General features: G+C 43.3%; 1 protein-coding gene across 1 annotated transcript in view; it reads left to right on the forward strand.

Annotated features, from left to right (window-relative positions):
• Window positions 1-23517, forward strand: part of HOOK2 (hook microtubule tethering protein 2) — a 78661-nt gene extending 55144 nt beyond the window's left edge. Inside the window, exons 11-22 of the mRNA XM_082254301.1 lie at window positions 7123-7324; window positions 8138-8248; window positions 9041-9128; window positions 9784-9853; window positions 11529-11666; window positions 13164-13251; window positions 13325-13359; window positions 14377-14459; window positions 16889-16992; window positions 18018-18122; window positions 21175-21246; window positions 22287-23517. Of these exons, the coding sequence (XP_082110427.1) occupies window positions 7123-7324; window positions 8138-8248; window positions 9041-9128; window positions 9784-9853; window positions 11529-11666; window positions 13164-13251; window positions 13325-13359; window positions 14377-14459; window positions 16889-16992; window positions 18018-18122; window positions 21175-21246; window positions 22287-22457 (1267 nt within the window). The 3' untranslated portion in view covers window positions 22458-23517. The remainder of the gene's footprint in view (window positions 1-7122; window positions 7325-8137; window positions 8249-9040; window positions 9129-9783; window positions 9854-11528; window positions 11667-13163; window positions 13252-13324; window positions 13360-14376; window positions 14460-16888; window positions 16993-18017; window positions 18123-21174; window positions 21247-22286) is intronic.
• Window positions 23518-26235: the final 2718 nt, after the last annotated feature.

Consider the following 26235-nt stretch of genomic DNA (forward strand, 5'->3'; position numbering starts at 1 on the left):
AGATGGTACTATTTGTTCAGTAAGACTAAATACTCACTGATTAGCCTGGAATGCCCATACAAATATGATGGTAAAGATTTCACATTCCAAGGGAACAAGCAAGCAATCTCAGTCACCGAGATCTGACCCACATCAGCATAGCTCAATAAAAATAAGAATTTCATCCAGTGAGATACCTGACAAAACAAAAACATGCCAACATTAAATAATTTGGATAAAAAAGGAAACACTCTATGGCATCACCAAACAACCCTACTGCTGCACCAGAAATGCCACACCTACCCGCCATCCAATCTGGCACTTGCACAGTCTAGGTATCCTACGGTGGGAAATATACATACACTGTGTTCCAGTTGGGCTCTGTATGGATCTGAACCTCTGCTGTGGCACACCCAGTCCCGAGCCACCGTATTCCTTGGTTATGTTATCAGGGGGCCAGCTGTCACTTCTATTCACTCTAAGTTTATTGAAAAACCTTTTTACATACAAAATTTCACACATAGATGGTACTATCATACCGCTAATCACAGTACAATACAAAAAATATATAATCAACAATACTTTTGGGAGTCACTTTGACATAGAGGAACACGTTTTATGTAATACAAGAGTACCTCTCAAAGAGAGAAAAAAAAAATATATAGAACATGTGTTCTATAGACCTATGTTACTAAATAGATGAACGAATTTACTTATATAAATATTTATAATAATAAATTACTTATATAGATATATTAGTAATATACAGTGGGTACGGAAAGTATTCAGACCCCCTTAAATTTTTCACTCTTTGTTATATTGCAGCCATTTGCTAAAATCATTTAAGTTCATTCTTCTTCCTCATGAATGTACACATAGCACCCCATACTGACAGAAAAACACAGAATTGTTGACATTGTTGCAGATTTATTAAAAAAGAAAAACTGAAATATCACATGGTCCTAAGTATTCAGACCCTTTGCTCAGTATTTAGTAGAAGCCCCCTTTTGATCTAATACAGCCAGGAGTCTTTTTGGGAAAGATGCAACTAGTCTTTCACACCTGGATTTGGGGATCCTCTGCCATTCCTCCTTGCAGATCCTTACCAGTTCTGTCAGGTTGGATGGTAAACGTTGGTGGACAGCCATTTTTAGGTCTCTCCAGAGATGCTCAATTGGGTTTAAGTCAGGGCTCTGCCTGGGCCATTCAAGAACAGTCACGGAGTGGTTGTGAAGCCACTCCTTCGTTATTTTAGCTGTGTGCTTAGGGTCATTGTCTTGTTGGAAGGTAAACCTTCGGCCCAGTCTGAGGTCCAGAGCACTCTGGAGAAGGTTTTTGTCCAGGATATCCCTGTAATTGGCCGCATTCATCTTTCCCTCGATTGAAACCAGTCGTCCTGTCCCTGCAGCTGAAAAACACCCCCACAGCATGATGCTGCCACCACCATGCTTCACTGTTGGGACTGTAATTGGACAGGTGATGAGCAGTGCCTGGTTTTCTCCACACATACCGCTTAGAATTAAGGCCAAAAAGTTCTATTTTGGTCTCATCAGACCAGAGAATCTTATTTCTCACCATCTTGGAGTCCTTCAGGTGTTTTTTACCAAACTCCATGCGGGCTTTCATGTGTCTTACACTGAGGAGAGGCTTCCGTCGGGCCACTCTGCCATAAAGCCCCGACTGGTGGAGGGCTGAAGTGATGGTTGACTTTCTACAACTTTCTCCCATCTCCTGACTGCATCTCTGGAGCTCAGCCACAGTGATCTTTGGGTTCTTCTTTACCTCTCTCACAAAGGCTCTTCTACCCCGATAGCTCAGTTTGGCCGGACGGCCAGCTCTAGGAAGGGTTCTGGTCGTCCCAAACGTCTTCCATTTGAGGATTATGGAGGCCACTGTGCTCTTAGGAACCTTAAGTGCAGCAGAAATCTTTTTGTAACCTTGGCCAGATCTGTGCCTTGCCACAATTCTGTCTCTGAGCTCTTCAGGCAGTTCCTTTGATCTCGCTGCTGTCAACCTGTGTTTAAGAAGACCTTTTTTTATATATTTGAAGGAACCCAGTAGAATAGAAAGCAAGGTAATTTGTGGCGTGTTGGAGGCATCCCCCCGTGACTGTAGTATACAGCCGCATAATCCGGTCCCAAAAATTGTAGATTTGAGGGCATTCCCACCAAATGTGCCCTTAGCAGAATGGCAACGCCAACATATATCAGATACATCTGGATGTGTACGATAAAGACATTGGGCACAGATGCCAGTGGGATAGAAGCTTATAGTTCATCTCCTGGGCTTTAGTTGCTGAAGACAATCAATGTGTAAGCATGAACGACTTTTCCCACTCTTCTGCTGTCATTTGGACATTGAGATCATATGCCGATTTGTTTGCGAATTCCGGAAGATCAGGGTGATATTTTGCAAGAAGAACCTTGTATACCGCTGAAAGAATATGGTTTGGTTTAAGATCTTCAGGAGACGGGACTCAGAAGAGTCCAGATCTCTATTAAAAGATTCATTTAGAGAGATAGACAGGACGACAGTTGCCGATACTCCATCCATTGCAAAAGTGAGGGACCGTTGTGTATGAATTAAGTTCAATAAAGGAGGAAGTGTTCTTTAACATAAAAATTTGGCAAATTTTTCAGTGGGTCTCCTTATTTCACGTTAAACGGGTCCCGGTCACCGCAGGTGGAAATTGCGGATTACAACATAAAGGTGGTATTTGTCCTGATTGTGAGGAAAGCCCTAGTTGGTACAAATTTATCCCAAATACCTAAGCCCCGTACACACGATAAGAAATTCGGAAGGGAAATTTCGTCCGACGACCGATCTGCCGATATTCGGATTGTTAGTATGGTGCTTTCGACAGCCGACTCAGACTTTTCGGGTGACAAAATCCTGATGTGCAGGCTATAAAATTTTTGTTGTCCGTAAAACAACGTCCGATTTTAGTCTCATTAGTACAGATTTAGACGGAAAAAAATCTTAAGAGCAAGACTAGGCATGCTCAGAGACGAAAGAACACATACAAAGCAATCCAACACATGACATCACTTCTGAAGTAGAATTCGGTCGTACGGGAAAATTTGTATGAAAATAACCTCTTCACTTTCCACATCAGACTAGCATGCCACAAAAAACGGACGACAGATTGTTTGATAATCTGATTGTGTGTACGGGGCTTTAATGAGATGTGAGAAAAGGTAGAGAGGGAGGGTGGGACCCGGTGAGGACCGCAAAAAGGCAGATCTATCCAAGGAAGCGCCTGGAGATTCTATGAATTAATCGACTGTTCTATAGAGACCCATTTCTTGGAATGAGAATGGTGGAACCAGTTCACCAACCTGGTTAGAACCATTGCAACATGATAATAGTAGAAGTCCGGTGCACCTACACTTCCCTTAGCTTTAGGTAGGGATAGAATTGTTCTGTGTAGTCTAGGTCTACTACATCCCCAAAGAAACCTTTGTAATGGCAGATTGTAGTGCAGGGGTCTTCAAACTATGGCCCTCCAGTTGTTTGGAAACTACAATTCCCATCATGCCTAGTCCTATCTGTCAATGTCAGAGTTTTACAATGCCTCATGGGATGTGTAGTTGTGCAACAGCTGGAGGGCCGTAAGTTGAGGATCCCTGTTGTGTGTTAAAAAAGGATCTGGGAGTTTGAAAAAGGTTAAAGAAACGTGGAATTGTAGTGTGGGGGTGAATAGTTGGAAAACGGCGCTACCTAACGCATGTGCAAAGATGCGGGTGAGGAGGAGAAAAGTGCTTAGTGCGTGCAAAGTGACATATAGATAGTTGTGTACATGGGTCGATATATATAAAATTTAGGCCAAGACAATAAATAAATAAATAAATAAAAAGTAAATGTGAAGTGTGGTAAAAATGTATGATAAAAGATGTATATTGAATCAATAATATAGTGATTTCCAATAGGTGCTGCTGAATAAATAATGATTAATACAATTACTAAATAGGTAAATAATGTAGAATAAATACTGTTGAATAAGTAATGTTGGGTAAAATAACGCTGGATGTATTGGTTATAAATCGTTCTTAAATCAAAGGAGCAGTGAGGATACTAATTGTATACCTTTTTGGGATGTAATTCTCCAATTTAAACACTAGGTGTCACACTTACCCTAAGACCACAGATGTTAAGTATATGAGCCAAAAGACAGGATGTAGGTGAGATCCTCAAACCTGTCTACTGACGGTCCCCTCGGACCCAAAAAGATCCCATCTGGGTACAAAAGGGAGAAAAGAGAAAAGCTACTCAGTGTGATAAGTGTAGATCGGGTATACAATATGATAGTAGCGACTCACGCTTGGGTAGATGCAGCAGATCCCTTCAGATATTGGCAGTCTGCGCCAAGGAAGCTCCTGCGTTCCAAGCCTAGGCGAGCTGCGGACCGGAAGTGACGTGGGTTTCCGCCCTACGTACGTTTCGTCATAGGACGTCTACGGGGAGCGGTACCCGTCAGTCGACCTCATCGTCCAGAAATAGCCAAAGTCATCCCATCAGCCAATCATTCGCCCTGATACACACCTGAGGTGAAACGTGGAATTGTGTCCATTTTCAGTATGTTAATCCTCTGGAAACTGAGTTTAAGGCATTGTCATACTTTTTGAGATCTTGTATGTTGCATGGATAATTTATTGAATATAAATAAGCTGGCTAAGGCGGAATTTGAATACCTAGCTGAGCGCAGAGGAGCAGAATTTTAAATGGAAAATTATTCCTACGAGCCTGAACTTTATATGGTTAGAGTGACACATTGAGGATTTCTGATTTTGCTAAGTTTTACCTTGAAGTTACTCAAGGCTCCAAAGAACTGAAATTCAAATAGAATAGAAGGCATAGAGAAATGTGGATTAGTGACATAAAGTAGCAGGTCATCAGCAAATAAAGCGAGTTTCACATCCTGTTTGGTCTATTTTGAGTGCCGGTGATGGAAGAAGTTTGTCTACGGGCTGTTGCTAGGTTTTATGTACTGTAAAACTGTTTTTACTGGTAAGTCAAAAATCACACAAAATCACACACTTGTCAACCAGGCGTGGTTAGGGGGGGAATTTCCCTTATTTACGCCACATTAGGGGGTAAGCTTCAATTCAATAAAACTGACACTGGTAGCATGGGAATTGGATTCGGTTTACTCCTTGGATCAATGGCGTCATGCATTGTCCTCAATCCATAAATCTACCCGGAATGTAAACAACTTGAAAATGTATAAAATCACCCACCGCTGGTATCTAACCCTGTTTAACCACCTCCCACCCGGGCCATTGTAGATATACGGCCGGGCGGAAGTCTCGTCCTTCTGAATGGATGTTCCGGAACGTCCTTCAGAAGGAGAGAGATCGCGCCGCCGCGGGCACGCGCAGCGGCGCGATCTCGATGTGCCTGTGTCCCTCAGACACAGAGCAACATCATTCGGCAGGAGGGCCCTGTGATTGGCCCTCCTGATCACATGACGGCTGTGTCCAATCACAGCCGTCATGTAATGTAAATAGAGCCGTTGTAACGGCTTCGATCTCTTCTCCTCCTGACAGATCCTGTCAGTGAGGAGAAGAGGGATGATCGGTGCTGCTGCGGGGGTGATCAGTGAGTATTTCTAATTACTCACTGATCACAGGGGGGGTCTGTGCTGGTAATCAGAACATTGATTACCAGTGCAGCCCTGGGGGGGGGGGGGTGCCACTAAGCCACCAGGGATGCCCACCCATGACCACCAGGGATGGCAAGCAGGGCTCAGAGAGCCCCCCAGTGCCCTCCCTATCAGTGTTGCCCACCAATGCCATCTATCAGTGCCGCCCACCAGTGCCCATTATTGCCCACCAGTGCTGCCTATCAGTGCCGATCATTGCCGCCCAACAGTGCCACCTATCAGTGCCGCCAATCGGTGCCCATCAATGCTGCCTATCAGTGCCCACCAATGCTGCATATCAGTGCTATCTATCAGTGCCACATATCAGTGCCCATAAGTGCTACCTATCAGTGCCACCCCATCAGTGTCTCCTCATCAGTGCCTGTCAGTGCGGCATCATCAGTGCTCATCAGTGCAGGAAAAAACGTATCTATTTACAAAATTTTATAACCTAAACAAAAAAAATGTTTTTTTTTTTATTTGTGCACCAAAAAAGAAAAAACCTGACGGTGATCAAATACCACCAAAAGAAAGCTCTATTTGTGGGGAAAAAATGACACAAATTTTGGTTTAGGTACAGTGTTGCATGACTGCGCAATTGTCATTCAAATTGCAACAGCGCTAAAAGCTGAAAATTGGTCTGGGAAGGAAGGGGGTTTAAGTGCCCAGTATTGAGGTGGTTAAACTATCCCGATTCTACCCCCATCTCCCTAATACTTGTTGGAGGGGATGCGGCCAAATAGGCACCCTATTTCACCTTCTTTAGTCTTGTAAACATCTTGCTAAATTCTGGCCGACCATCTTCTGTCTTCTGACAAACCTTCTAGCTATTCCCCTGCAACTAAATCAGAGCCTTGCCGTACTTAACCTGGAAATTGATAACATCCCTTACTCTTTACGGAATGTTGTTACAAACCTTCTCCTTGCTGCTCGGCTGCTTCTACTGAGGCGGTGGCGGACTCCTTTACTCCCTTCCCTGGATGAGGTTATCCACCTGACCCAGGAACATTTCACATATGAGAGAATGTTTGCATCGGCTAACAATATCTTGGACAAAGCTAATGAGAGATGGGCCCTGTGGATAGATTGGCATAAATCATATGATGGTGCGGGAATTTGACTTCCCTTAGGAAGTGGACCTGTCCTAATAACTTCTGAATGCTTAGAATCCCTTCTTCCCGGTTTCCATTTCCTGTTGTTGTATTACTGCTAACTCCTTTTAGAGTTGAATATATGTTCTTTATACAGCCTATATGTTCTACTCGGCATGACTGTTGTTTTAGAAGTGGATTATCCAGGTGCAGGCTAGCGCCTCTTAGTGTGTACACTCTGAATCCATGACAGTATTTATCACTGTTGTTCTTGTCATGTTTGAAAACTTAATAAAACCTATTGAAATTAGAAATCACACACTTGTGTTCAATTGCTTGAGCAGCTCAACTTTATGGTAAAATGCAGCATAAGTATTTAAAATGTTTCTCCTATCTTCTGTTACATCTCAGGCATTCCTCCGATCGGGTGGGGAAGTTGGAGTCTTTGGTTGAGTCGTACAAGAAGAAACTGGAGGATCTGGGTGACCTGCGCCGCCAGGTGAAGCTCCTGGAGGAGAGGAACACAGTTTACATGCAGCGCACCTGTCAGCTGGAGGACGAGCTTCACAAGGCGCACACATCTCGCGGTCAGGTGGAGGGACTCACCAGACAGGTAAGTGGATGAATACCAGCATTATTGAAAAGAGGAAGAAAGATGCAGCTGAGCCCTGATGTCCTTTTAGTGAGAATAAATACACAAAATATTTAGGAAAGTCAATAACAAAGCATGAGAGGGGCAGGCATGTATGTGCATTGAGCAGACCCCTAAGTGCTGGACTGAACCAGAGAGGCACACAGCGGAGGGATTTCTGTATAATACAGACTGTAATCGGCAAATAGTGGGTCTTGCTTTAGGAACATTTTAAAGTTGAACTTTAGTCAGAAAATGAAGTCCTGCTAGATCGCTTCAGGCTGGCCCTTTTTGTAGGTATAGCTATGTAAACATTACTAATAAGTGCCTATACTGTTTAAAATCCAGTAATACACTGTCGCACATGCTCAGTTGCTCTCCAGCCTTGACATGTTGGTTGAGGACACAAGCAAGCATGACAATTAGCAATCCTGGCATTTCAGTAATGTATCTGATTTGTAAACTGTTAAATCAATGGGTTTAATTCATCTTGATGATTTACTGCTGTTCAGGGCTCTGGGCTTCAGAAAAATAGCAGCCTCCAGCAAGAAGAAACCCGAGCGATGCTGGAGGCAATTTATAGCACACACTCATTTTGGGAACATAATTATTCATGTGGAATGTTTGTTCCTTCACTAAAGAACATTATTTTTTGTCAATTTGTTATGGGTAAAGTTCCTCCTTAAAGTAGAAAGTGTAAAATGGCTAACAGGTTCACTTGTACATCTTACTGCTTTCATCTGTTGACTTGTTTACCCCACCCTGCTGTAATGCTTTCATTTTCAAACACTGCAGATCCAGGAACTGCATAAGAAGCACTCCTCAGAATCTCTACGTGCTGAGAAATGGCAGTTTGAGTTCCAGACTCTTAAGGAAAAGTATGAAGCTCTACAGAAGGAGAAAGAGGTGAGCTTGGGTACCACTGTACAATGATAGCTGCTTACTAATGCTCAATAATTTGAGCATCAGACATTTAGATTTTGAAACAATAACCCTGTTGCTAAAATCACAAAATGCAACCAACAGTCTCCTTCCTGTAAAGGAACATAATAAATACTTTCTGGGAAGAGGCAAATCATTTCTTTGTTGTCTTACGATACGAGCGCAGCTGCTGACTGAGCCCCGGTTCACACTAGGGCGACCTGTGAAGCGACCTGGTCGCCGCAGGTCGCCTCCCATAGGGAAGCTACGGACCCGTTCTAATAGAAAAAGGGTCCGGAGCTTCTTTGGGGCGACCAGGAGGCGACCGCCATAGACTTCAATGTTATGAAGTCTGTGGCGGCCGCTCCGAGGTCGCGGCGCGCTGCTCGCACCGCGATCTCGGAGGTCGCCCCTGAAAGTAGCGTCGCGCCAGTGTGAACCGGCGCTGACGCTACCAAGTGTGTTGAAAAACGTATTCCACGCTGGGTGCTGTCCTATCTCCCACCATCCACAGCATAAATACCAGATCCAGTAGTAACGTTGTGGCTTGTGGGAAAGAACCATAGAACCTAGCTACTTTTTTAGTAGTTTATACACCACAAATAGGCAGTATTGCCACTTTTACATTTAGGCACTAATTAAAGGTTTTTTTTTTTTTTTTGTTATCTAATATGTATGTTGTAGCAGGGCTATTGGACCTATCCTTAGCTTGGTATTTGCTAGGTTTATAGTATTTCGAGTCCTTTTTATATCTTGCACTAACCTGTATTTATCTAGCGGTTGCTCACGGAGCGGGATTCTCTCCGGGAAACCAATGAAGAGCTGCGCTGTTCCCACCTCCAGCAGACGTGCCTTGTACAGGGAGGTGAGTGGCCAGGAGGGGACTGTGACAACTTTTATTTTAGCAGATTTTCTTCATTCCTTAGCGTTAAAAGGAATTTATGAGGTAAATATCGAGAGCACCATTGCTGACCTCAGTCTGAAAATGATGGCTGTCATGTTGATTCTCAGCATTGTTCACCATTTATTGGGTCGCTGACTTAGAGTGAGGATGCAGCCATTTAAATTGGAACTTCTAAGTTTCATAATTTTGTTAAGGCCTGTTCTTCTAATTCAAGGCTTAAAGAAAACCTGTGCCACAGCATCTTTCTGTTGTGCCCCTTGGCTGAACATATCAGTGGGGGAGTAAAAGAAAGGTATATAATATAAAGGAAGTGAATTTGTCTGTGGAGTGCAGCATTAAAGTGAACCTTTGCTGCGCCCTGTATAATCAACTTCAGGTCAAACACACCTGTTAAAGTTTTTTTCTAAATCTAAAAAGCACATCTGAAACTGATCTCAAATTCAGACATAATGTACCTGAAAGTACGTGGTGTTTGTCCAATTATTAAAGGTCCTTCTATGTGAACACCACTTTACCTACCTTAACCAAATCTCAGATAAGTATATATGCTGTATGGGTTGTTCATTTTCAGCTGTGACCTATCAGTGTTTAATATTTCTTCTTTCCTCCATTGCAGATGTTCTTCTTTCTGGTCCATCTCCTCCTGTGGAGAATTTGGCAGCAGAGATCCTGCCTGCAGAAGTGAAGTAAGTCTGTCTAGCGATGTCTGTCTGATGTTCTTTGGCGGGGGAAGAGTAGAAGCAGCCATGTTTTTTTATTTGTAACCCCGAGGGATTGATTTCATAAAGGCAAATAGACTGTGCACTTTGCAAGTGCAGTTGTACACTGCAAGGGCATTTGCTCCTAAGCTTAGCAAATATGGTAAAGCTCTACTGACTTCCGTTATCCAATTATGTGCAAGCAAAAATTTTGTTTTTTTTTTTTTGTTTTTTTTATATAATTTTTCTTGCTTGCGATTTGGGTATTCTTTGTGAAGTGAAATTTCACCTACCGTATTTTCGCGACTATAAGGCGCACCGGATTATAAGGTGCAGTATCGGTGAACAGTAAATTTTCAAACTATTTTCATATATAAGGCGCACTTTTTTTGGAACGTTGATCCGCGCGAGGTTTACTGGCAGGGTGCTCATCGCGAACACTCGGATGACAGTTCTTGTGGATACTTTATGCCAGGCATCCACTATCCACTGGCACACAGTGGCATAACTGGCCCGGCGTTGCCTCCCGGTCTTTGTGAAGGAGTGCTCTCCTTCCTTCATCCAGTTTTCCCACGTGATTCGCAGTTTCGCCTTGAAGGAACGATTGACACATATGTCCAGTGGTTGCACCCCTTTGGTCAAACCATCCAGTAAACGGTAAGTTTTCAAACTATTTTCATATATAAGGCGCACCGGGATTATAAGGCGCACTGCCAGGTTTTTGATCAAATTTTAGGATTTTCAGTGTGCCTTCTAGTCCGAAAAATACGGTAAATTACGAAGCTAGCTCTGGAGCAACTGCACTTACAAAATACAGTCTATTTGCCTTTAGTAAATCCTCCCCTTTGATCTCTAGCTGTACCTGTACTCAGGGCTATATTAGGACTTCATGCTGCCTTATGCCTGAACATTGTCACCCTTTTGTAAGGCTCCCCCCCTTGTGTTATGTCAATACTTCAGTAAAAAAGTATTACTAGATCACGCTGCTGTAGGTAGCATTAAGTCTGCTGTGTATGCAGAGCTGCTTTTCAACTTTAAAGAACTCCATGCAACAGAAAGGACACATGGATTCATGTTCAACTAGAAAATACTTTTTACTCTGATTAACATTGTTTGCACTCCGGTACAGCTGAATTTATAGACACAAATGTCTAAAAGTAGACACAAGATGGAAATCTAAATTGGAAAGCGTAATTAGTTTAATCATTTTGATGCTCTGTGCATCAAAAATTCTAAAGCCCTTTGTCACACGAATACGCTCACGTGACCCTTGACAGTGCCATTCCCAAGAGTGCTTATTGCCATCGCGCCACCTGCTGGGGTCTTCGGAACCTGTGAGGACCTTTCCGAAGGACAACCAATGGAAAGTGCTCATATGTCAAGGCAGCAGTGTGGCAACCTGGGTAAGCACCCACCCACTCTGCAGCCTAGAAGAGATAACACGTGGGACCCAATATGTCACATATGATCACGGATTCAGGTATGCATTTGGGACTTTTTTTTATTATTTTTTTTTAGGTATTGGAAAATTAGCTGGGGGGGTAAAGTTTAGTGGAGGCAGGTCAGCTTTAATTCTGCAGCCTCAGTCATTGGACCTTGAATGCCATATGGTATATACAGCCCTGTATGTCATGTATTCTACTAAAACTTGTATATCTTCCAGGGAGACAATGATTCGGCTGCAGCAGGAGAATAAGATGCTGTGTGTTCAAGAGGCCTCATACCAGGAGCGTCTCACTGAGATGCAGAATTTCCTGGAGGAATCAAACCGGGCCCGTAATCGTCAGGAAAGTGAGAACCGGTAAGGGAAAGAAACTAGTGTGATAAATTTTATGAATATTTTTAGAGCTTACTCCCGTAGGAGATGCTGGTAGATGTGCACATGTTCATTCTCTAATCAGTGCAGGCAGGCACACAGCAGTGTCTCATCCACTCAGGCTCAATAAACAGTCTAGGGGTGTCTTTTTTAAGTCTGTTGCTAAGTAACTGGCAATTTAGAAGGGCAGTGGGGTATGAAATACTCAAACGCTTGATACCTAAGTGGCAGAGGACTTTTCTCATTCTCGAAGCAGCAGCAATACTGTTTCTGCTCCCAGCTGAGAACCGGGAAACATTTCTGGACAAGTTTAGCAGAAATAGACTGAAATGGTCTAGCTCAGTGATGGCGAACCTTCGCACCCCAGATGTTTTGGAACTACATTTCCCATTATGCTAATGCACTTTGCAGTGTAGTTGAGCATCATGGTAAATGTAGTTCCAAAACATCTGGGATGCTAAGGTTTGCTATCACTGGTCTAGCTTCTTACAGCTGAGGGACCACCAGATACTGCACCACAGGGGTTGGCTCTACTCACAGAGCCTGGTAATGGTTAGTCCAGAGATGTGACCTCCAGCAGAGCAGCCCAGTTTCTAGTCCAAGTAGGGGGTTCAAAGGCAAGCAATACCCCTTCCTTTGAGCACATGGATCCATCCCCACAGGGAGAGAGAAGACAATTCTCCCAGAGTTCCAGCCTGTTTAACAGTAGCCCAGCAACCATCTGGGCACACCTCCCAGGGATTGGCTAGGCCCTATTAAATTTTCAGGGAGGGGATTTGAATTGTCCCGCCCTAAGATCCAGAAGCTTCTGTTGAAGGCAGGGGGAAGGAATCAAACTCCCAGACTGTAAAAGCCTGAACAGACTACACCAAACAATTACTGCTTCTGTAATTACAGTAAAAGCTCAAAACACTAAATTTGCCTAACAACCTAACCAGGAGAATGCTACATTTAAGCATCATGATACAGGTATTTAAAGTGGAGCTATTAGTCCAGACTTTGCAAGTCTGCATGAATAAATTCTGATGTGTCACAAAATACAGTGGTAGCATACCTTTTCTAAAAGCTGTGCCTTTTGTCATCAGAAAGCTGCTGTGCAGATCCAATTGGTGACTACCTAGGCTGAGATAATGTCATCAGTTTTCTGCACATGGCTTCTTTTCGGTATGTAGTGTTTCTGATATTAAGTCCACTTTATTGAAAATTTTTTTAAAAATTATAAGGAAATATATCAACATGCTATAGCTGATCCCTCCTTCCAAAAACAATTAGCTATCCAATTGTCCTGCTTCACTGCCATGGAGAGCTCAAATACGAGGATTTCTGACTTTCTATTCTGATTGCATATTTTGTGTCAATGACTCAGTAATGATTGAAGCCAAAGACAGGCAGGAACCTGGAATTTTTGGGATGCAAGCCATGTTAGCCCTGTTTATCTCCCACTGCAGGTTTATTCTGACTTTGGCTTTGATCTTCTTTCAGACTGAATCAACAGCAGATTCAGGAGCTGCGGGCTCAGGTGGAGGATCTCCAGAGACAGCTGCGGGAACAGGGCAGTCGTGCTGAAGATGTAAGTACTGTTTGTGTGATTCTAATTTTGTAGCTCGCATATGTGACTCTGACATGTGCTTTTTCTTTTCCAGTCTTCACAGCTGAAAAGGAAGCTGGAGGAACATCTGTAAGTGTAACCTGTCTTGTCGGTACTGCTGATGTAAGGGTCAATTCCATACTTCATTAGGAGAGTGGAGTGGTGGCGCACTGGTCTCCAAGCCATATATAGAATTGTTCCAGTCTAGCTAGGTACATTTTATACTGAGGTGACTCTCTAATAAATGAGAAGCTTTGGCAGAACTTTCAGGATAACCATCCTGCATAAGATAAGAGTGCCAGACTGGAAATGACAGCCCAGATGTGATTCTTCGTCATAGTAAAAGGTTTTTCTTTTTTGGTAAAAAAAAAAAAAAAAAACTGCTAATACGTTTAAGGGTTTCTGTTGAGGTGCCCTTCATCAGGGCTTGATAGGGAGCCTGGACAAAGGTTTAATGTCCTGGGGTTGTATTGAAAATGTGTTTTGAGCCCGCTGCTTGAAGCTGCTGGACCAGTTCATGCAGTCCTTGCTTCCCCTGTACTAGCTAATATACTGAAAACCCTAGGTCTCCTGAACACGTCACATTCAGATATGGAGTGTTATATGTGGCAGGCCTTGTTCTGTGAGGCCACATATATCTGCATTTTGACAGGGTCATTGTGTTGTGCGGAGTGCGTACTCAGTCATGTGCCCCCAACACTTTGACCGTGCTGTCACCTCCAGTCACAGTGGTCACCTGATCAGAAAGCCCATGTAATCCCCAATGGCATTACATGCTCTTCTTCCTTTCTGTAAAACGTGCAGCATAAGCAGACTCAACATTGGAGGTGCCTTACTTGTGGCTTCTGCTTGTCAGCCTGGCTTCGCCTTCTCTGTAATGTGCGTGAGGCAAGATGGTGTAGCTTTTTAAGGGGAATATTTGTTTAACTGGCAACAGATTGGAGGTTTGTCCAACGATTATACACCTCAGATTGTAGCTGAATAGTTCATACATATATATATATATATATATATATATCCAGCTTATGTACATGCTGGCAAAGGAAAGGGGTGCAAGAATTTAAAGCCATTCTTAGTGAGCAAACTATTTTTTTTATTATTTCTCAGGGACATGCTGCATGACGCTCACTCTGAGCTTCAGAAGAAAAGAGAGTACATAGAGACCCTGGAACCCAAAGCTGACCTGAACAGTAAGTAGGCGTCGCGTTTTCATTCTGGTCAGCCAGTCTTGTGATTCACACACCTCTTAAACAAAGCACAGCCAGACAGGTGACATGCATTTTCTTGTTCAGTAGTTCAGCTTTCTGATAGCTATGGGTCTTCTTATCCCTTATCAATCTCTTGCCTAATCATTCTGTAAATAATTCGGCATTCTCACCTTTATCCTATGAGCAGAGAAGTGACCCAGGAAAGATTTTTTGTAAACCAGAAATTGGCAGACTTGTCATTGTGACTAGCAGAGGTGTGTTAATCACAAGAACGGCTGGTCAAGATTATATAGCACTGATCATTTATGCAGCACTTTACATACCGTACATTGTGTAGAAAAGAAATCAGGTGCGCTAAAATTCACTGGTGTCACAAATCAGGAAAAGGTGTGACACTATAATGAGTGTCCCCCATATACCTGTGATGTGTTTCCAAAATTGATGTGCACTTGAACGGGTGTACAGTAAATACTATGCGCCCTGGTGCATATACTTGGGTGTGTTATGGTGAATAGGTGATGATAAATGGATAATGTGATACCAACATAAACCAACAAAGTGCACAAGTAATTCAAAGAAAAAGTGTCCAATATTTCAATGGTTGCCACCTCAGTGTATAGTCCATATACATATAAAAGTGCATAAAGTCCCAATCGTCCCCTCACAGGCTAAAGTAAAATCCACTCTGTGGGTTCCTCTAGATCCGTGGGGTGCAGATGGGTTCCACCACCTTTGTAGGGAATAGCCCCTTACCATAGAGAAAAGAGGTTAAGGACGGATAATCAGCCCAGTAGTGTCTTGGGAATTCAGGGAGGTCACCGTAAAATAATCAGATAGTAAGTGTGGCCTCTTACCAGATCGCTCAAACCAAAAGGCGACTGTCTCACTGATCTTTCGGTGTCTCAACCCAATCCCGGTCCACTCTTGTTCTGGGTGTTACTCTCCGACCAGGTGAGGGCTTCCACGTGTATCTCACAGAAACAGAATCAGACCATAGCGCAGTACCTTTGACAATTTATTAAAACAAAAGTATCCAGTGCACTTACAGTTAGATGTTAACTAATGGACACAGGAAACCGATACCGATATTGGAGAGGCCGTGGCCGCCTGCAGTGCGGTCCTCGGCAACTTGCAATGACGATGCGGCGCTCCTCTGTGACGCGTTTCCACTAAACAGTCGTCTACGGAAATAGACGTAGACGACTGTTTAGTGGAAACGCGTCACAGAGGAGCGCCTCATCGTCATTGCAAGTTGCCGAGGACCGCACTGCAGGCGGCCACGGCCTCTCCAATATCGGTATCGGTTTCCTGTGTCCATTAGTTAACATCTAACTGTAAGTGCACTGGATACTTTTGTTTTAATAAATTGTCAAAGGTACTGCGCTATGGTCTGATTCTGTTTCTGTGAGATACACGTGGAAGCCCTCACCTGTGCGGAGAGTAACACCCAGAACAAGAGTGGACCGGGATTGGGTTGAGACACCGAAAGATCAGTGAGACAGTCGCCTTTTGGTTTGAGCGATCCGGTAAGAGGCCACACTTACTATCTGATTATTTTACGGTGACCTCCCTGAATTCCCAAGACACTACTGGGCTGATTATCCGTCCTTAACCTCTTTTCTCTATGGTAAGGGGCTAATCCCTACAAAGGTGGTGGAACCCATCTGCACCCCACGGATCTAGAGGAACCCACAGAGCGGATTTTACTTTAGCCTGTGAGGGGACGATTGGGACTTTATGCACTTTTATATGTATATGGACTATACACTGAGGTGGCAACCATTGAAATATTGGACACTTTTTCTTTGAATTACTTGTGCACTTTGTTGGTTTATGTTGGTATCACATCATCCATTTATCATCACCTATTCACCATAACACACCCAAGTATATGCACCAGGGCGCATAGTATTTACTGTACACCCGTTCAAGTGCACATCAATTTTGGAAACACATCACAGGTATATGGGGGACACTCATTATAGTGTCACACCTTTTCCTGATTTGTGACACCAGTGAATTTTAGCGCACCTGATTTCTTTTCTACACAATTTTATCACCATTTGGTTCGAAGGTTGCAGCTATTCACATTACTGATCCTGCGCACTCATTTAATTTTATACACATACCGTACATTCACTTCAATCCCTTCCCTCAAACAACTTGCAATCTACGGTCCTTATCACACATACGCATACTACAGCCAATTTAGACGGGAACCAATTAACCTACCAGCATGTCTTTGGATTGTGGAAGAAAACTAGAGTACCTGGCGGAAACGTATGCAAACTCCAAGCCAATGGGGTATTTGGCTGTCTGCCTGAGGCTCCTCTTTAATTTGGTTTATCACTCAGTAGTTGTTTTTAAAGGTTTAATTAGTGTGAATTGTAATCCCTGCTGTGTTTCTTCAGTGTCCAAGAAAGTGGACGAGTTGCAGCAGATCCTGCGGCAGAAGGAAGAAGATATGCGTGCCATGGAGGAGAGGTACAAGAGATATGTGGAAAAAGCCCGTACGGTGAGTAAATCTGTTTCTTGTCAGACCACCTCAAATACTGTTTTGTTAAAGTATAAGATCACCTTTAAGAGCATGTTACACCCATATTCAGAGTGTAACATGCTTCTGTGCACCCACCTCTCACCCCCAGCGCTCCCCTGGTGAGCTGTGGGAGGGACCCAGCAAGTCCCACTGGCTACAGCCGTCGTGCAAAAAACTACAGGAGGGGGCGGAGACAGGACCAGTCACCCTGCACAAGGAGAGAGGGCAGCAGTGAGCGGTCTTTAGTACAGGGAAAGTCTCACACTGGATTACTGCACAGATCTGGAAGAGATACACAAAGCACACCAAGATTCAAGGAAGAATACACATGACTAATTTATTTAGACAATATTTGCTTCTTATGGAGTTCAGCACTAAAGCAAAAACATCTTCACATCACTGAATTAGGCTAGAATATTGACCTGGCAGAACGATATGGCTTAAGGTTGCATTTCAGCATGGCTTAGTTTTCGCACAGATAGTTAAGTGTATTCTATTTTTTTTTTTTTAATCAAACCGGTTCTTTATTGAAATAAAATAAACAGTAACATTGGAACAAACAAGTCAGCAAGTAATTGTGAGAATACAACATGTCATATGGGCTACAAAGAGATGAGAATGTAAACGGCATGTGCATCATGGGCATGGAACATAGAGGTAACACAACATTACAGTAAAATGGCTAGGAGCAAATATAGGATAACCGATATTGTGGCTCAGTAGGCTGGGGAGTGGTCTTGGGTTCAAGAACATGTCTCAGAGGCCTGCACCTATCTGTCCCAGATCTTATTGAATTTAGCGGGACATCTACAGTGAACGTATATTAGTTTAAGTGTATTCTATTTTAGTTTCTTCCATTTCTTTTTAATTTTTGCTCTTAGGCTATTAGTCCTGTACTTACGCTTGCCTTATTGTGGAGTAATGTATTGGATGGTCCAGTTACCCTGTAATGGTACATATATTACAGACTGCCGTACCATTACTGATATTTATTGTATGTGCAGGTTATTAAGACTTTGGAGCCCAGACAGCAGACTTACATCCCTCCTGAAATCCAGGCCTTAAAGAACCAGCTGCAAGAGAAGCAGATGCGCATCCGGCATTTAGAGGTGAGCAAGAGGGGAGTCTTTTTTTTTTGGGGGGGGAGGTTGGGGGTTTGTATATGAACAGAAAATAGTAAAGCAGTTTTTTTTTTTTTTTTTTTTTTTCCCTCATATTTCTTAAAACACATTTCCCTTACCACCATTAGCTGGCCATGTGACCTCCTAAGGTTGTCTTTGTCTTCTACCTTGGGTGACAATTGGTGGTCTTCAGTGATAAACGAAGCAATTACACAATGATGCCAGTGCTGCTGCTGTATTGTACTGCAGGATCAGGTTGATCCTGAAGCTCTGTACACTCAGGCTGAATGCCCGTCCAGCCAGCTTCTGTCGGACATGCGTGCTAGAAAACCAGCTGCCGACTGGCTCCCGATCAGCACTCTCAGCCAATCGCGCGAAGAGCACTGATCAGTGTTCTGGCGAGGGTGCCGTCCCCCCTGTCACAACACAACAGCTGGGGGGGGGGGGGGAGATCACTTGTACCAACATCGGATCTTTGGTACATCGGCTCCGACCAGAGGTGACCCTTTTTTTTTTTTTTTTTATTATTTTTTTTTTTTTCGTTCAACCCGCTGGGTTAAATGGGGGGGGAAAAAAAAAAAAACTGTGTACCAGGCTTAAGAGGGGTATGTCCATGATGGCCTGGGCTCACAAGAAGTGGAATGAACATTGCTGGCCATTGTTTAACTTGAAAAAGGATCAGCAGCAAAGTGGCTTTTCTGCGAGGAATGATGCTAGGGACAACTTTTTTTTATTTTTTAACACAACTGGCAGTTTGTTTTTACATACTGGAGATGCGTTTACCCATTCCATGCTCAAGCACCATTCCTGACTTGCCTCCTCAATCAGCAGTAGCAGCTGTTCATTCCAGGCAGAACGACACTTGCTTCATTCTACCCATTTCCTGTGAGCCCCACCTGTCATTTTACATGCCCCTGAGGGGGGTTCTCACAAAGGCGAGACTCTCTATGCAAAAATCTGGCTTGTCTTCACCGGAAAAGCTAAAGGACTGTATGAAAAAAGTAAGTAAAGGATTTTTTTTTTTAAATCAAAAGGACCGATAGGGTTGGGGGGGCACTGGAGGAAGGTTTGAAATGCTTGAGTTCAACTTTAAGGTGGGGTTATTTTATTTCACTCCGGACCCTCATACCCTTCCAGAGTTCACCAAAGTGAGCAATCTGTTTAAATGTGGAGAATTTATTTAAAAGGGTTAAAATGCACTCACTGCATGAGGAGAAATAGTTGCATGTCATCAGTCAAGCCTTTTGTGGAGCCATGGAATAGTGCAGAGCTGGTATTAAGAGGCCATCATAATGGGCTGCTCCTGCAGGCTCCCTACAGCGAAGTAGTTATCCCTTGGGTTGATGGATCAGGTCAGCACCTGGTGCAACACTTGAGCAACCTATTACAATGGCCTCTTAATACCGAACTTTGCACTATTACATGGCTTTACAGAAGGCTTGACTCTGATGACATCCAATTATTTCTCCTTGTAGTGAGTGCATTTTTAACCATTTTTTACTCTTTTATATATTCACTCCTTTTTTTTTTTTTAATTAATAAATCCTCTACCATGATGTTGGCGCCCTCTCTGGTTTTCATTACATTTGCTAGAAGTGATCTTTAAAATGAAAAACACTCCTAAATTACCTATAAATAAATAACTGAAAAGTGACCCAGTGCCCTTAGGAATATTGAATCAAAACTATAATAATATGCTGCTACTTATACAAGGTCAATTCTAAAAAATGAAATATGATTGTTACACTCTAAACCAAAAATGGCAGAATAAAACAAAATAATTTCAGAAGGGCAGGGATGGTGGTAGCCCCCATCAGCTGTTGTAATGTTCCAAAAAGCAACAGTAATATGCAATAAGTCTAAACACTGTTGTTAACACTAATTGAAAGAGTCCATAGATAGTCCGTAAAATCAGAACTTGGCTATTAATGCTTGTTATTGATTAAACGCTCATCCAAGAGGGCAAAAATGGTGAGTTTTAGAGGATGCACCTTCACTCTCCACCACCAGTGTGCCAGGGATAATACGGATGGAATGAAGACTCACCAGAACCATATGCCTACCCACTCTCATGGATAAGGCACCATCAGCATATCATCACAACTCTCTCCCGTCCAATACGCTATCCAGCAAAGTCCACTCTTGACCATGTATGTGGAGACCAGGAAAAAGAGCCTCCACTAGCGTGATAACGTTTCAACTCAATTTTATTACTTAGAGTAATACTTGGAGATGATCACACGGCGTTCACATTTGACTGGGGTGTGATCATATGGCGTTCATATTTCACTGCAGTACAGAGCGGTGGGAGTCCCCGGAGGGAGGTCGGTTGTAGCGTGGAGCTGACTGATTACTGAAGGTGGATACTTCTGCTGTCTCTAAGTATTACTGTGGCTATATTGTAACAAGTACCAAGTGAGTGCAATGTGTGTTGTTTTAGCATAAATAAAAAATTTAGTTGAAACGTTATCACGCTAGTGGAGGCTCTTTTTCCTGGTCTCCACATACATGGTCAATAGTAGACTTTGTTGGATAGCGTATTGGACGGGAGAGAGTTGTGATGATATGCTGATGGTGCCTTATCCATGAGAGTGGGTAGGCATATGGTTCTGGTGAGTCTTCATTTCATCCGTATTATCCCTGGCACACTGGTGGTGGAGAGTGACGGTGCATCCTCTAAAACTCACCATTTTTGCCCTCTTGGATGAGCGTTTAATCAATAACAAGCATTAATAGCCAAGTGCTGATTTTACGGACTATCTATGGACTCTTTCAATTAGTGTTAACAGTGTTTAGACTTATTGCATCATATTACTACTGTTGCTTTTTGGAACATTACAACAGCTGATGGGGGCTATCACCATCCCTGCCCTACTGAAATTATTTGGTTTTATTCTGCCATTTTTGGTTTAGAGTGTAACAATCATATTTCATTTTTTAGAAGTGATCTTTTGTTTTTTTTCCTTCCTTTTTTTTTTTTTTTTTTTTTTTTTTTTAAGCAAATTTTAAGATTGTTTTGTTTTTTTCCTTCTCCTTGCAGAATGACTTTGAGAAGACAAAATCCCAGCGAGACCAAGAAGAAAAACTTATAATAAGTGCCTGGTATAATATGGTGAGTGAAAGTCTCATTTGTGAATCGGTGTACAGCGTTGTCATTGTGTGCACACTGAAAGCCTGCCAGTTAAAGCGTGTAGAGGCCTCTGAGCTACAGGTGGGGAGCTCGGGCCTCCTCAGGCTTAGTGGGCAACCTCTGTAGTTTATACAGTTGTGCCACTGATGGACTGACAGGATGGTAAAGCAGTACTTTAGTAAAAGTAGTAGTAGACCGCCTCTTGCACCAGTCCCAAGTTCTACTCTTGCACTAGAGCGCTCTTGCAGTCTAGAGGAGCTGTGCTTTGCATACATCACCTTAACCATAGTCCTGCCACCTGTACATGTGAGGTTGCATGCTATAATTGGGGGGCAGTATTAAAGTGATTGTAAAGGTTCATTTTTTTTAATTTTTTTTTTTTTTTAAATAACAAAACATGTTATACTTACCTGCTCTGTGCAAGAGTTTTGCACAAAGCTACCCCGATCCTCCTTTTCTGGGGTACACCGGCGGCGCTCCTGGCTCCTCTTCATTGGGTGCCCCCACGGAGTACCACTTTCTATGGGGGCACCCGTGTGGGCACGCTCACGAGTCCTGCTGCTGTGTCCATTGACTCAGACAGCGGAACTTGGCCCAGCTCCTGTGTCACTGGATTTGATTTACAGCAGCGGGAGCCAATAGCTTCTGCTGCTATCAATCTATCCACTGAGGACCAGAGACAGCGTCTGGAGCCGCTGAGCTTGTGCTCGTTCTGGATCGCTCGGGTTCAGGTAAGAATAAGGAGGGGGGGACCTGGGGGAAAGCTGCAACCAAGAAGGTTTTTCACCTTAATGCATGGAATGCATTAAGGTGAAAAACCTTGAGACTTTACAACTCCTTTAAGGCTCTGGAGAGGGTGAGCCAGTATGATGACTTCTTGGCTGAAGATGGTATTTGCCTAACCAAGCAGGTTTGGGAGCTTTTTTAGCACACTAGAGGCGTCTACTGTTGAGTCAAGTTGAGATTATGAACCTTGCAGTCACTACAGGTACACTTTAAATGAAGATTCCCTTTCTTTTCAGGGCATGGCACTCCAGCAGAAGGTCACAGATGACAGAACTCAGGTCCCCAGCGGTGCCCAATCCTTCCTGGCTCAACAGCGACTTGCCACCAATGCCAGACGCAGCCAGCTTTCCCGCACCTCCTTGCTGCCCAGATATGCCAACGCTGAGAAACGTCAGAGCCTCTCCTGAATCCGCTTGCCTTAGAATGGTGGACATCTCCGAATAGACTTTAGAATAGGAAGCTAGGCCTCAAATAAGCTATCAGTTGCCAGGCCCTGTGGGGAGCTCAGTGTAACCTAATTACACTGGGGAACTCTTCTGCCATCCTTGGTCCCCATACTGTCTAGGGAGCCTGGCATGTGTTTTTATAAAGTGAATTTCCCCTTTAATAAAGGGGAGCTGCCTTTTAATTTATCGCTGCCTCCTTTTTAATGCCATGTAGATATAACCCATGTAGATATAACCCAGAAACTATCCCATAATGATCTTGCACGTCCCCTCACCTGCACTCTACAGACAATCACAATTTTTTTTTTTCACCTCCTTTGTAAGAGAATGTTACCATATCCCCCACCTTTAATACACGGATGAGCATCTTTATGTACTGTTGATTGGTGGTGATGTCACAGCCTCGTGGAAATCGTCCTTCAGCCAATCAACAGGAATAAAAAAAAAATGCCCACTTCCTTTTTATAAATACTGTTTAATGTCTTTCAAACGAAGAGTAAAATATGGTTTTATAAGAGATTTTTTTTTAATACAGATGAAATATTTTAATGAAGAACTATGGACACGTCCGTTTTGAAAGTTATAAAAGTTATAAATTCATTATTTGTTCTATAAGTATGTTTCTTCTATTCAGATATCTGTCATTGAAAAAGTACCCTGAGTTACCTAGTAGGTGTCAGTTTTGTCCTTTGCTGGGGTGCGTCAGCTCTAGAGAGAGACTGCCATCCAGTGACTGTTTTGCTTCACTACAAGCAGGACAAACCGATAGTTTTGGGAACTTGAAAGTGGCTTTTTCACGTGACTGATGCACTTTACTAGTTGAGCACAAACCAAAGGCCTCTGTTAAGACACGTCCACCTTCTTCTTAATGTCTTTCACTATGTTCTATTACTGCTACTGAGCTGTTAGCAGCTACACATTCAATGTGAATTTGTCCTTTTTTTTAAGTTTTGATAACGGGTCGTGTATGAACTGCAGGCGCCCATATCAAACACTCTGTGTTTTAAATCATGATTGGTTGTTTTCTGGATTTTTTTTTTTTTTTTTTTTCCCTGTCATCCACAGTACTTTTTTTGATATTCCCCCTCATGCTGTCAACTTCAAATGTGATGTCACCAACCCGCATACAGGTGATAAAACAGTTGGCATTGATGTCCCTACAAAAATATTTTAAGATTTATTTTATTTATAGTTTGTGATGTAGTGTCATATGTGTGATCTTTTTAAACATGTGTTTCCTTTTACTGTCATTCTAAAAGCTGTGAGCATGCGTAGGATGTGGACACCAGTAGAAATATGTCAGAAATTATTTTCTAAAGGGAGCGTTTCATGGTTGCCTGTTACAGCTGGGGCTCCCATCTGTTCCTTTCAAAAATGTGAGAAGCTGCTGGTTCTGGAGATGAACATCATGCTCTGTAACCCCCATCCCTTAGGGATCAGCCCCACTTGGGGTGATGGAGAAGTACCTGCTCAAACCACTGTGGGTTGATCTCTTTAGCTGTGACAGCTAACAGCTGTTCTGACAGGGCCCCTTTAATGTGACATTTAGTGGTTATTGGTTGCTGCCCTTTGCACTGCCTCACTGAATTTTGCACCATCACCTATAGGTTCTGTAAGCATTTTTTAAATTAGACAAGTCTTGGAAACCTGCTGTGTTTTGTACTAGGGAGAAACACCCGGGAGATCTGCATCCTTCTCGGTTTGGATGGAGACTTGGAAATTCTTATACAAGTGAAGCTTGAAGTCTATATGCCCAAGCTGATTCTGAGGAGGGGAAACTAAAAGCATCTTCTCTAGACTTGACATCACCTTTCCTGAGCAAGCCTGACCTTTTATAGACCCGGTATATTACTATGGTCTTACTAGGAATTGGAGTTTCTGCTCTTCAGCCAAATATTTCAAACCTGCCTTGAAAAATATGAACCTGATTGGCTGAGGGCATGTCTCCAGATCAAATGTTGATATATCCGGCCTGTGTGGTCAGAGGTTCATAGAGAGTTGTCTGTATCTACAAATTGTGCAAAATATTTCAGATTCCCCTCTCTGGGTTCAGGGGCACAGGAATCCTCAGCTGCACTCTAAGGCTAGGTTCACATCTGTGCCGGTGGTGCCACTGCGGGACCCGCAAAAATGCCGGCAGCCGCAACCACCCACACAGAGAAATGCTGGACCCGTGGGCGGGTGCCACTAATCCTAATGGCATGCCGCCCACACTGGAAATCGCACCTGTACTGGGAACCTCAGTTCCCGTGCGGGCTGCGATTTAAAAAAAATAGTGCAGAGACTTCTTTCCTGCATGTCGCGGGGCACGGCAGCCCGTTTTAAATGGATGGGCTCTCGTGCCCGCACAAAACTCGGCTGCATAAGTGTGAACCTAGTGTCAGTGCTGCATATATATTTTGCTTTTTGTAAACCATTTTTTTAAGGGGTTTTCCATCCTCATAGATATAGGATCATAAATTACTTTTTTGGTACTGCTGTCTGTGCTGTGACTTTCACTAAATTCTTTGTTTTGTGCTCTAGCTTTGTATGAGGCCACCCTTAGCTGTATTCCAAGATGATGGGTGTGGTAGCTGAAGAAGTAGAGCAGTACATGACTTAAAGTGGAGTTTCAGGCTATACCTAACAAATCTTAAAAAATGCTCCCTCATGCTGACTAACCTGTATAAGAAAGATGTATATATGTCCCTAAGTTCAGGCTGCTCCGGCCTGATCACGACTGGATTCCCCTGTGTCTGCCAGCAGCGGCTGCATGGCAGAGGAGGGAGTGCCAACAATCGATGGGCTATAGGAGCCTATGGCTGACGGCACTGCTCCCAGGCATTATCAGCCATTGTCAAGCGATCTCTCCGCTCCTCTGCAGCTGCCGCTGGGTGAGACGGGATCACATGACCGGACCAGAGCAGGCTGAAAATTCATTTTTCTTACACAGGTTAGTTAGCAAAGGTGTCAGGAGGAAGGGAGCATCTTGGGATTAGTTGGGTATAGCCTGGAATTCTACTTTAACACCAGCAGCAGGAATTTTGTTGGAAAGAGTGGAGCAGTTAGAAAAGTTGGAGTATAAAAAAATCTACAGAAAGTTGAACAGGTAATAAGCCCTTATATTAAAACTAGCAAGGATGAAACGCCCCCTGGTGTCTCCAGACTGCATATATGGCTGGCCTTAAGTGGATCAAGTCATAAAGTAAGGGTTAGCCATTCTCTCATGCTTCGGTAAAGAAATACACATTAGTGCCCTGAAATCCCCATTCGCTGGAGTAGGCTTCCTCTTGGTTCATCCAGCTTCTATGATACCTGGGATTCTCCACCAGGACCACAAGTGCTTTCTTTGTGAAACAAAGGCAGCGATTGTCTGCCTCACACAGAACCCACCCCGGTGGAGAGAAGCCCAAGTGTCGCACAAGCGGTGGTTTATCAGATCTGGAGGCAGCATACAGGTTTTCCAGGACATCTTATGTGTGCTCTTTTGACTTTACTCTAACTTTACCTTTTGCTTATGGTGCTTAAGGTAACTTGTTGTAATATAAAAGTGAACGAAAAAATAATCTACCACTGCTGCTTTTGAAGTGTGGACTCCAAGGAAGTCACCCTTGCCCCATCTTCTCTACTTAGTGAGTCATTGGCATGGAATACGCTTGTCAGAACTTGTTGCAGGTCAGTGACTTGCTGAGACCAGTGGTAACCCCCATGAGTCTTTAACTGGGTCCCTTTAAGTACTTTACTGCTTAGTTTGAGTATG

This window comes from Pelophylax lessonae (genome assembly GCF_965119305.1).
Source record: "Pelophylax lessonae genome assembly, chromosome: 4".
Classification (NCBI taxonomy): domain Eukaryota; kingdom Metazoa; phylum Chordata; class Amphibia; order Anura; family Ranidae; genus Pelophylax; species Pelophylax lessonae.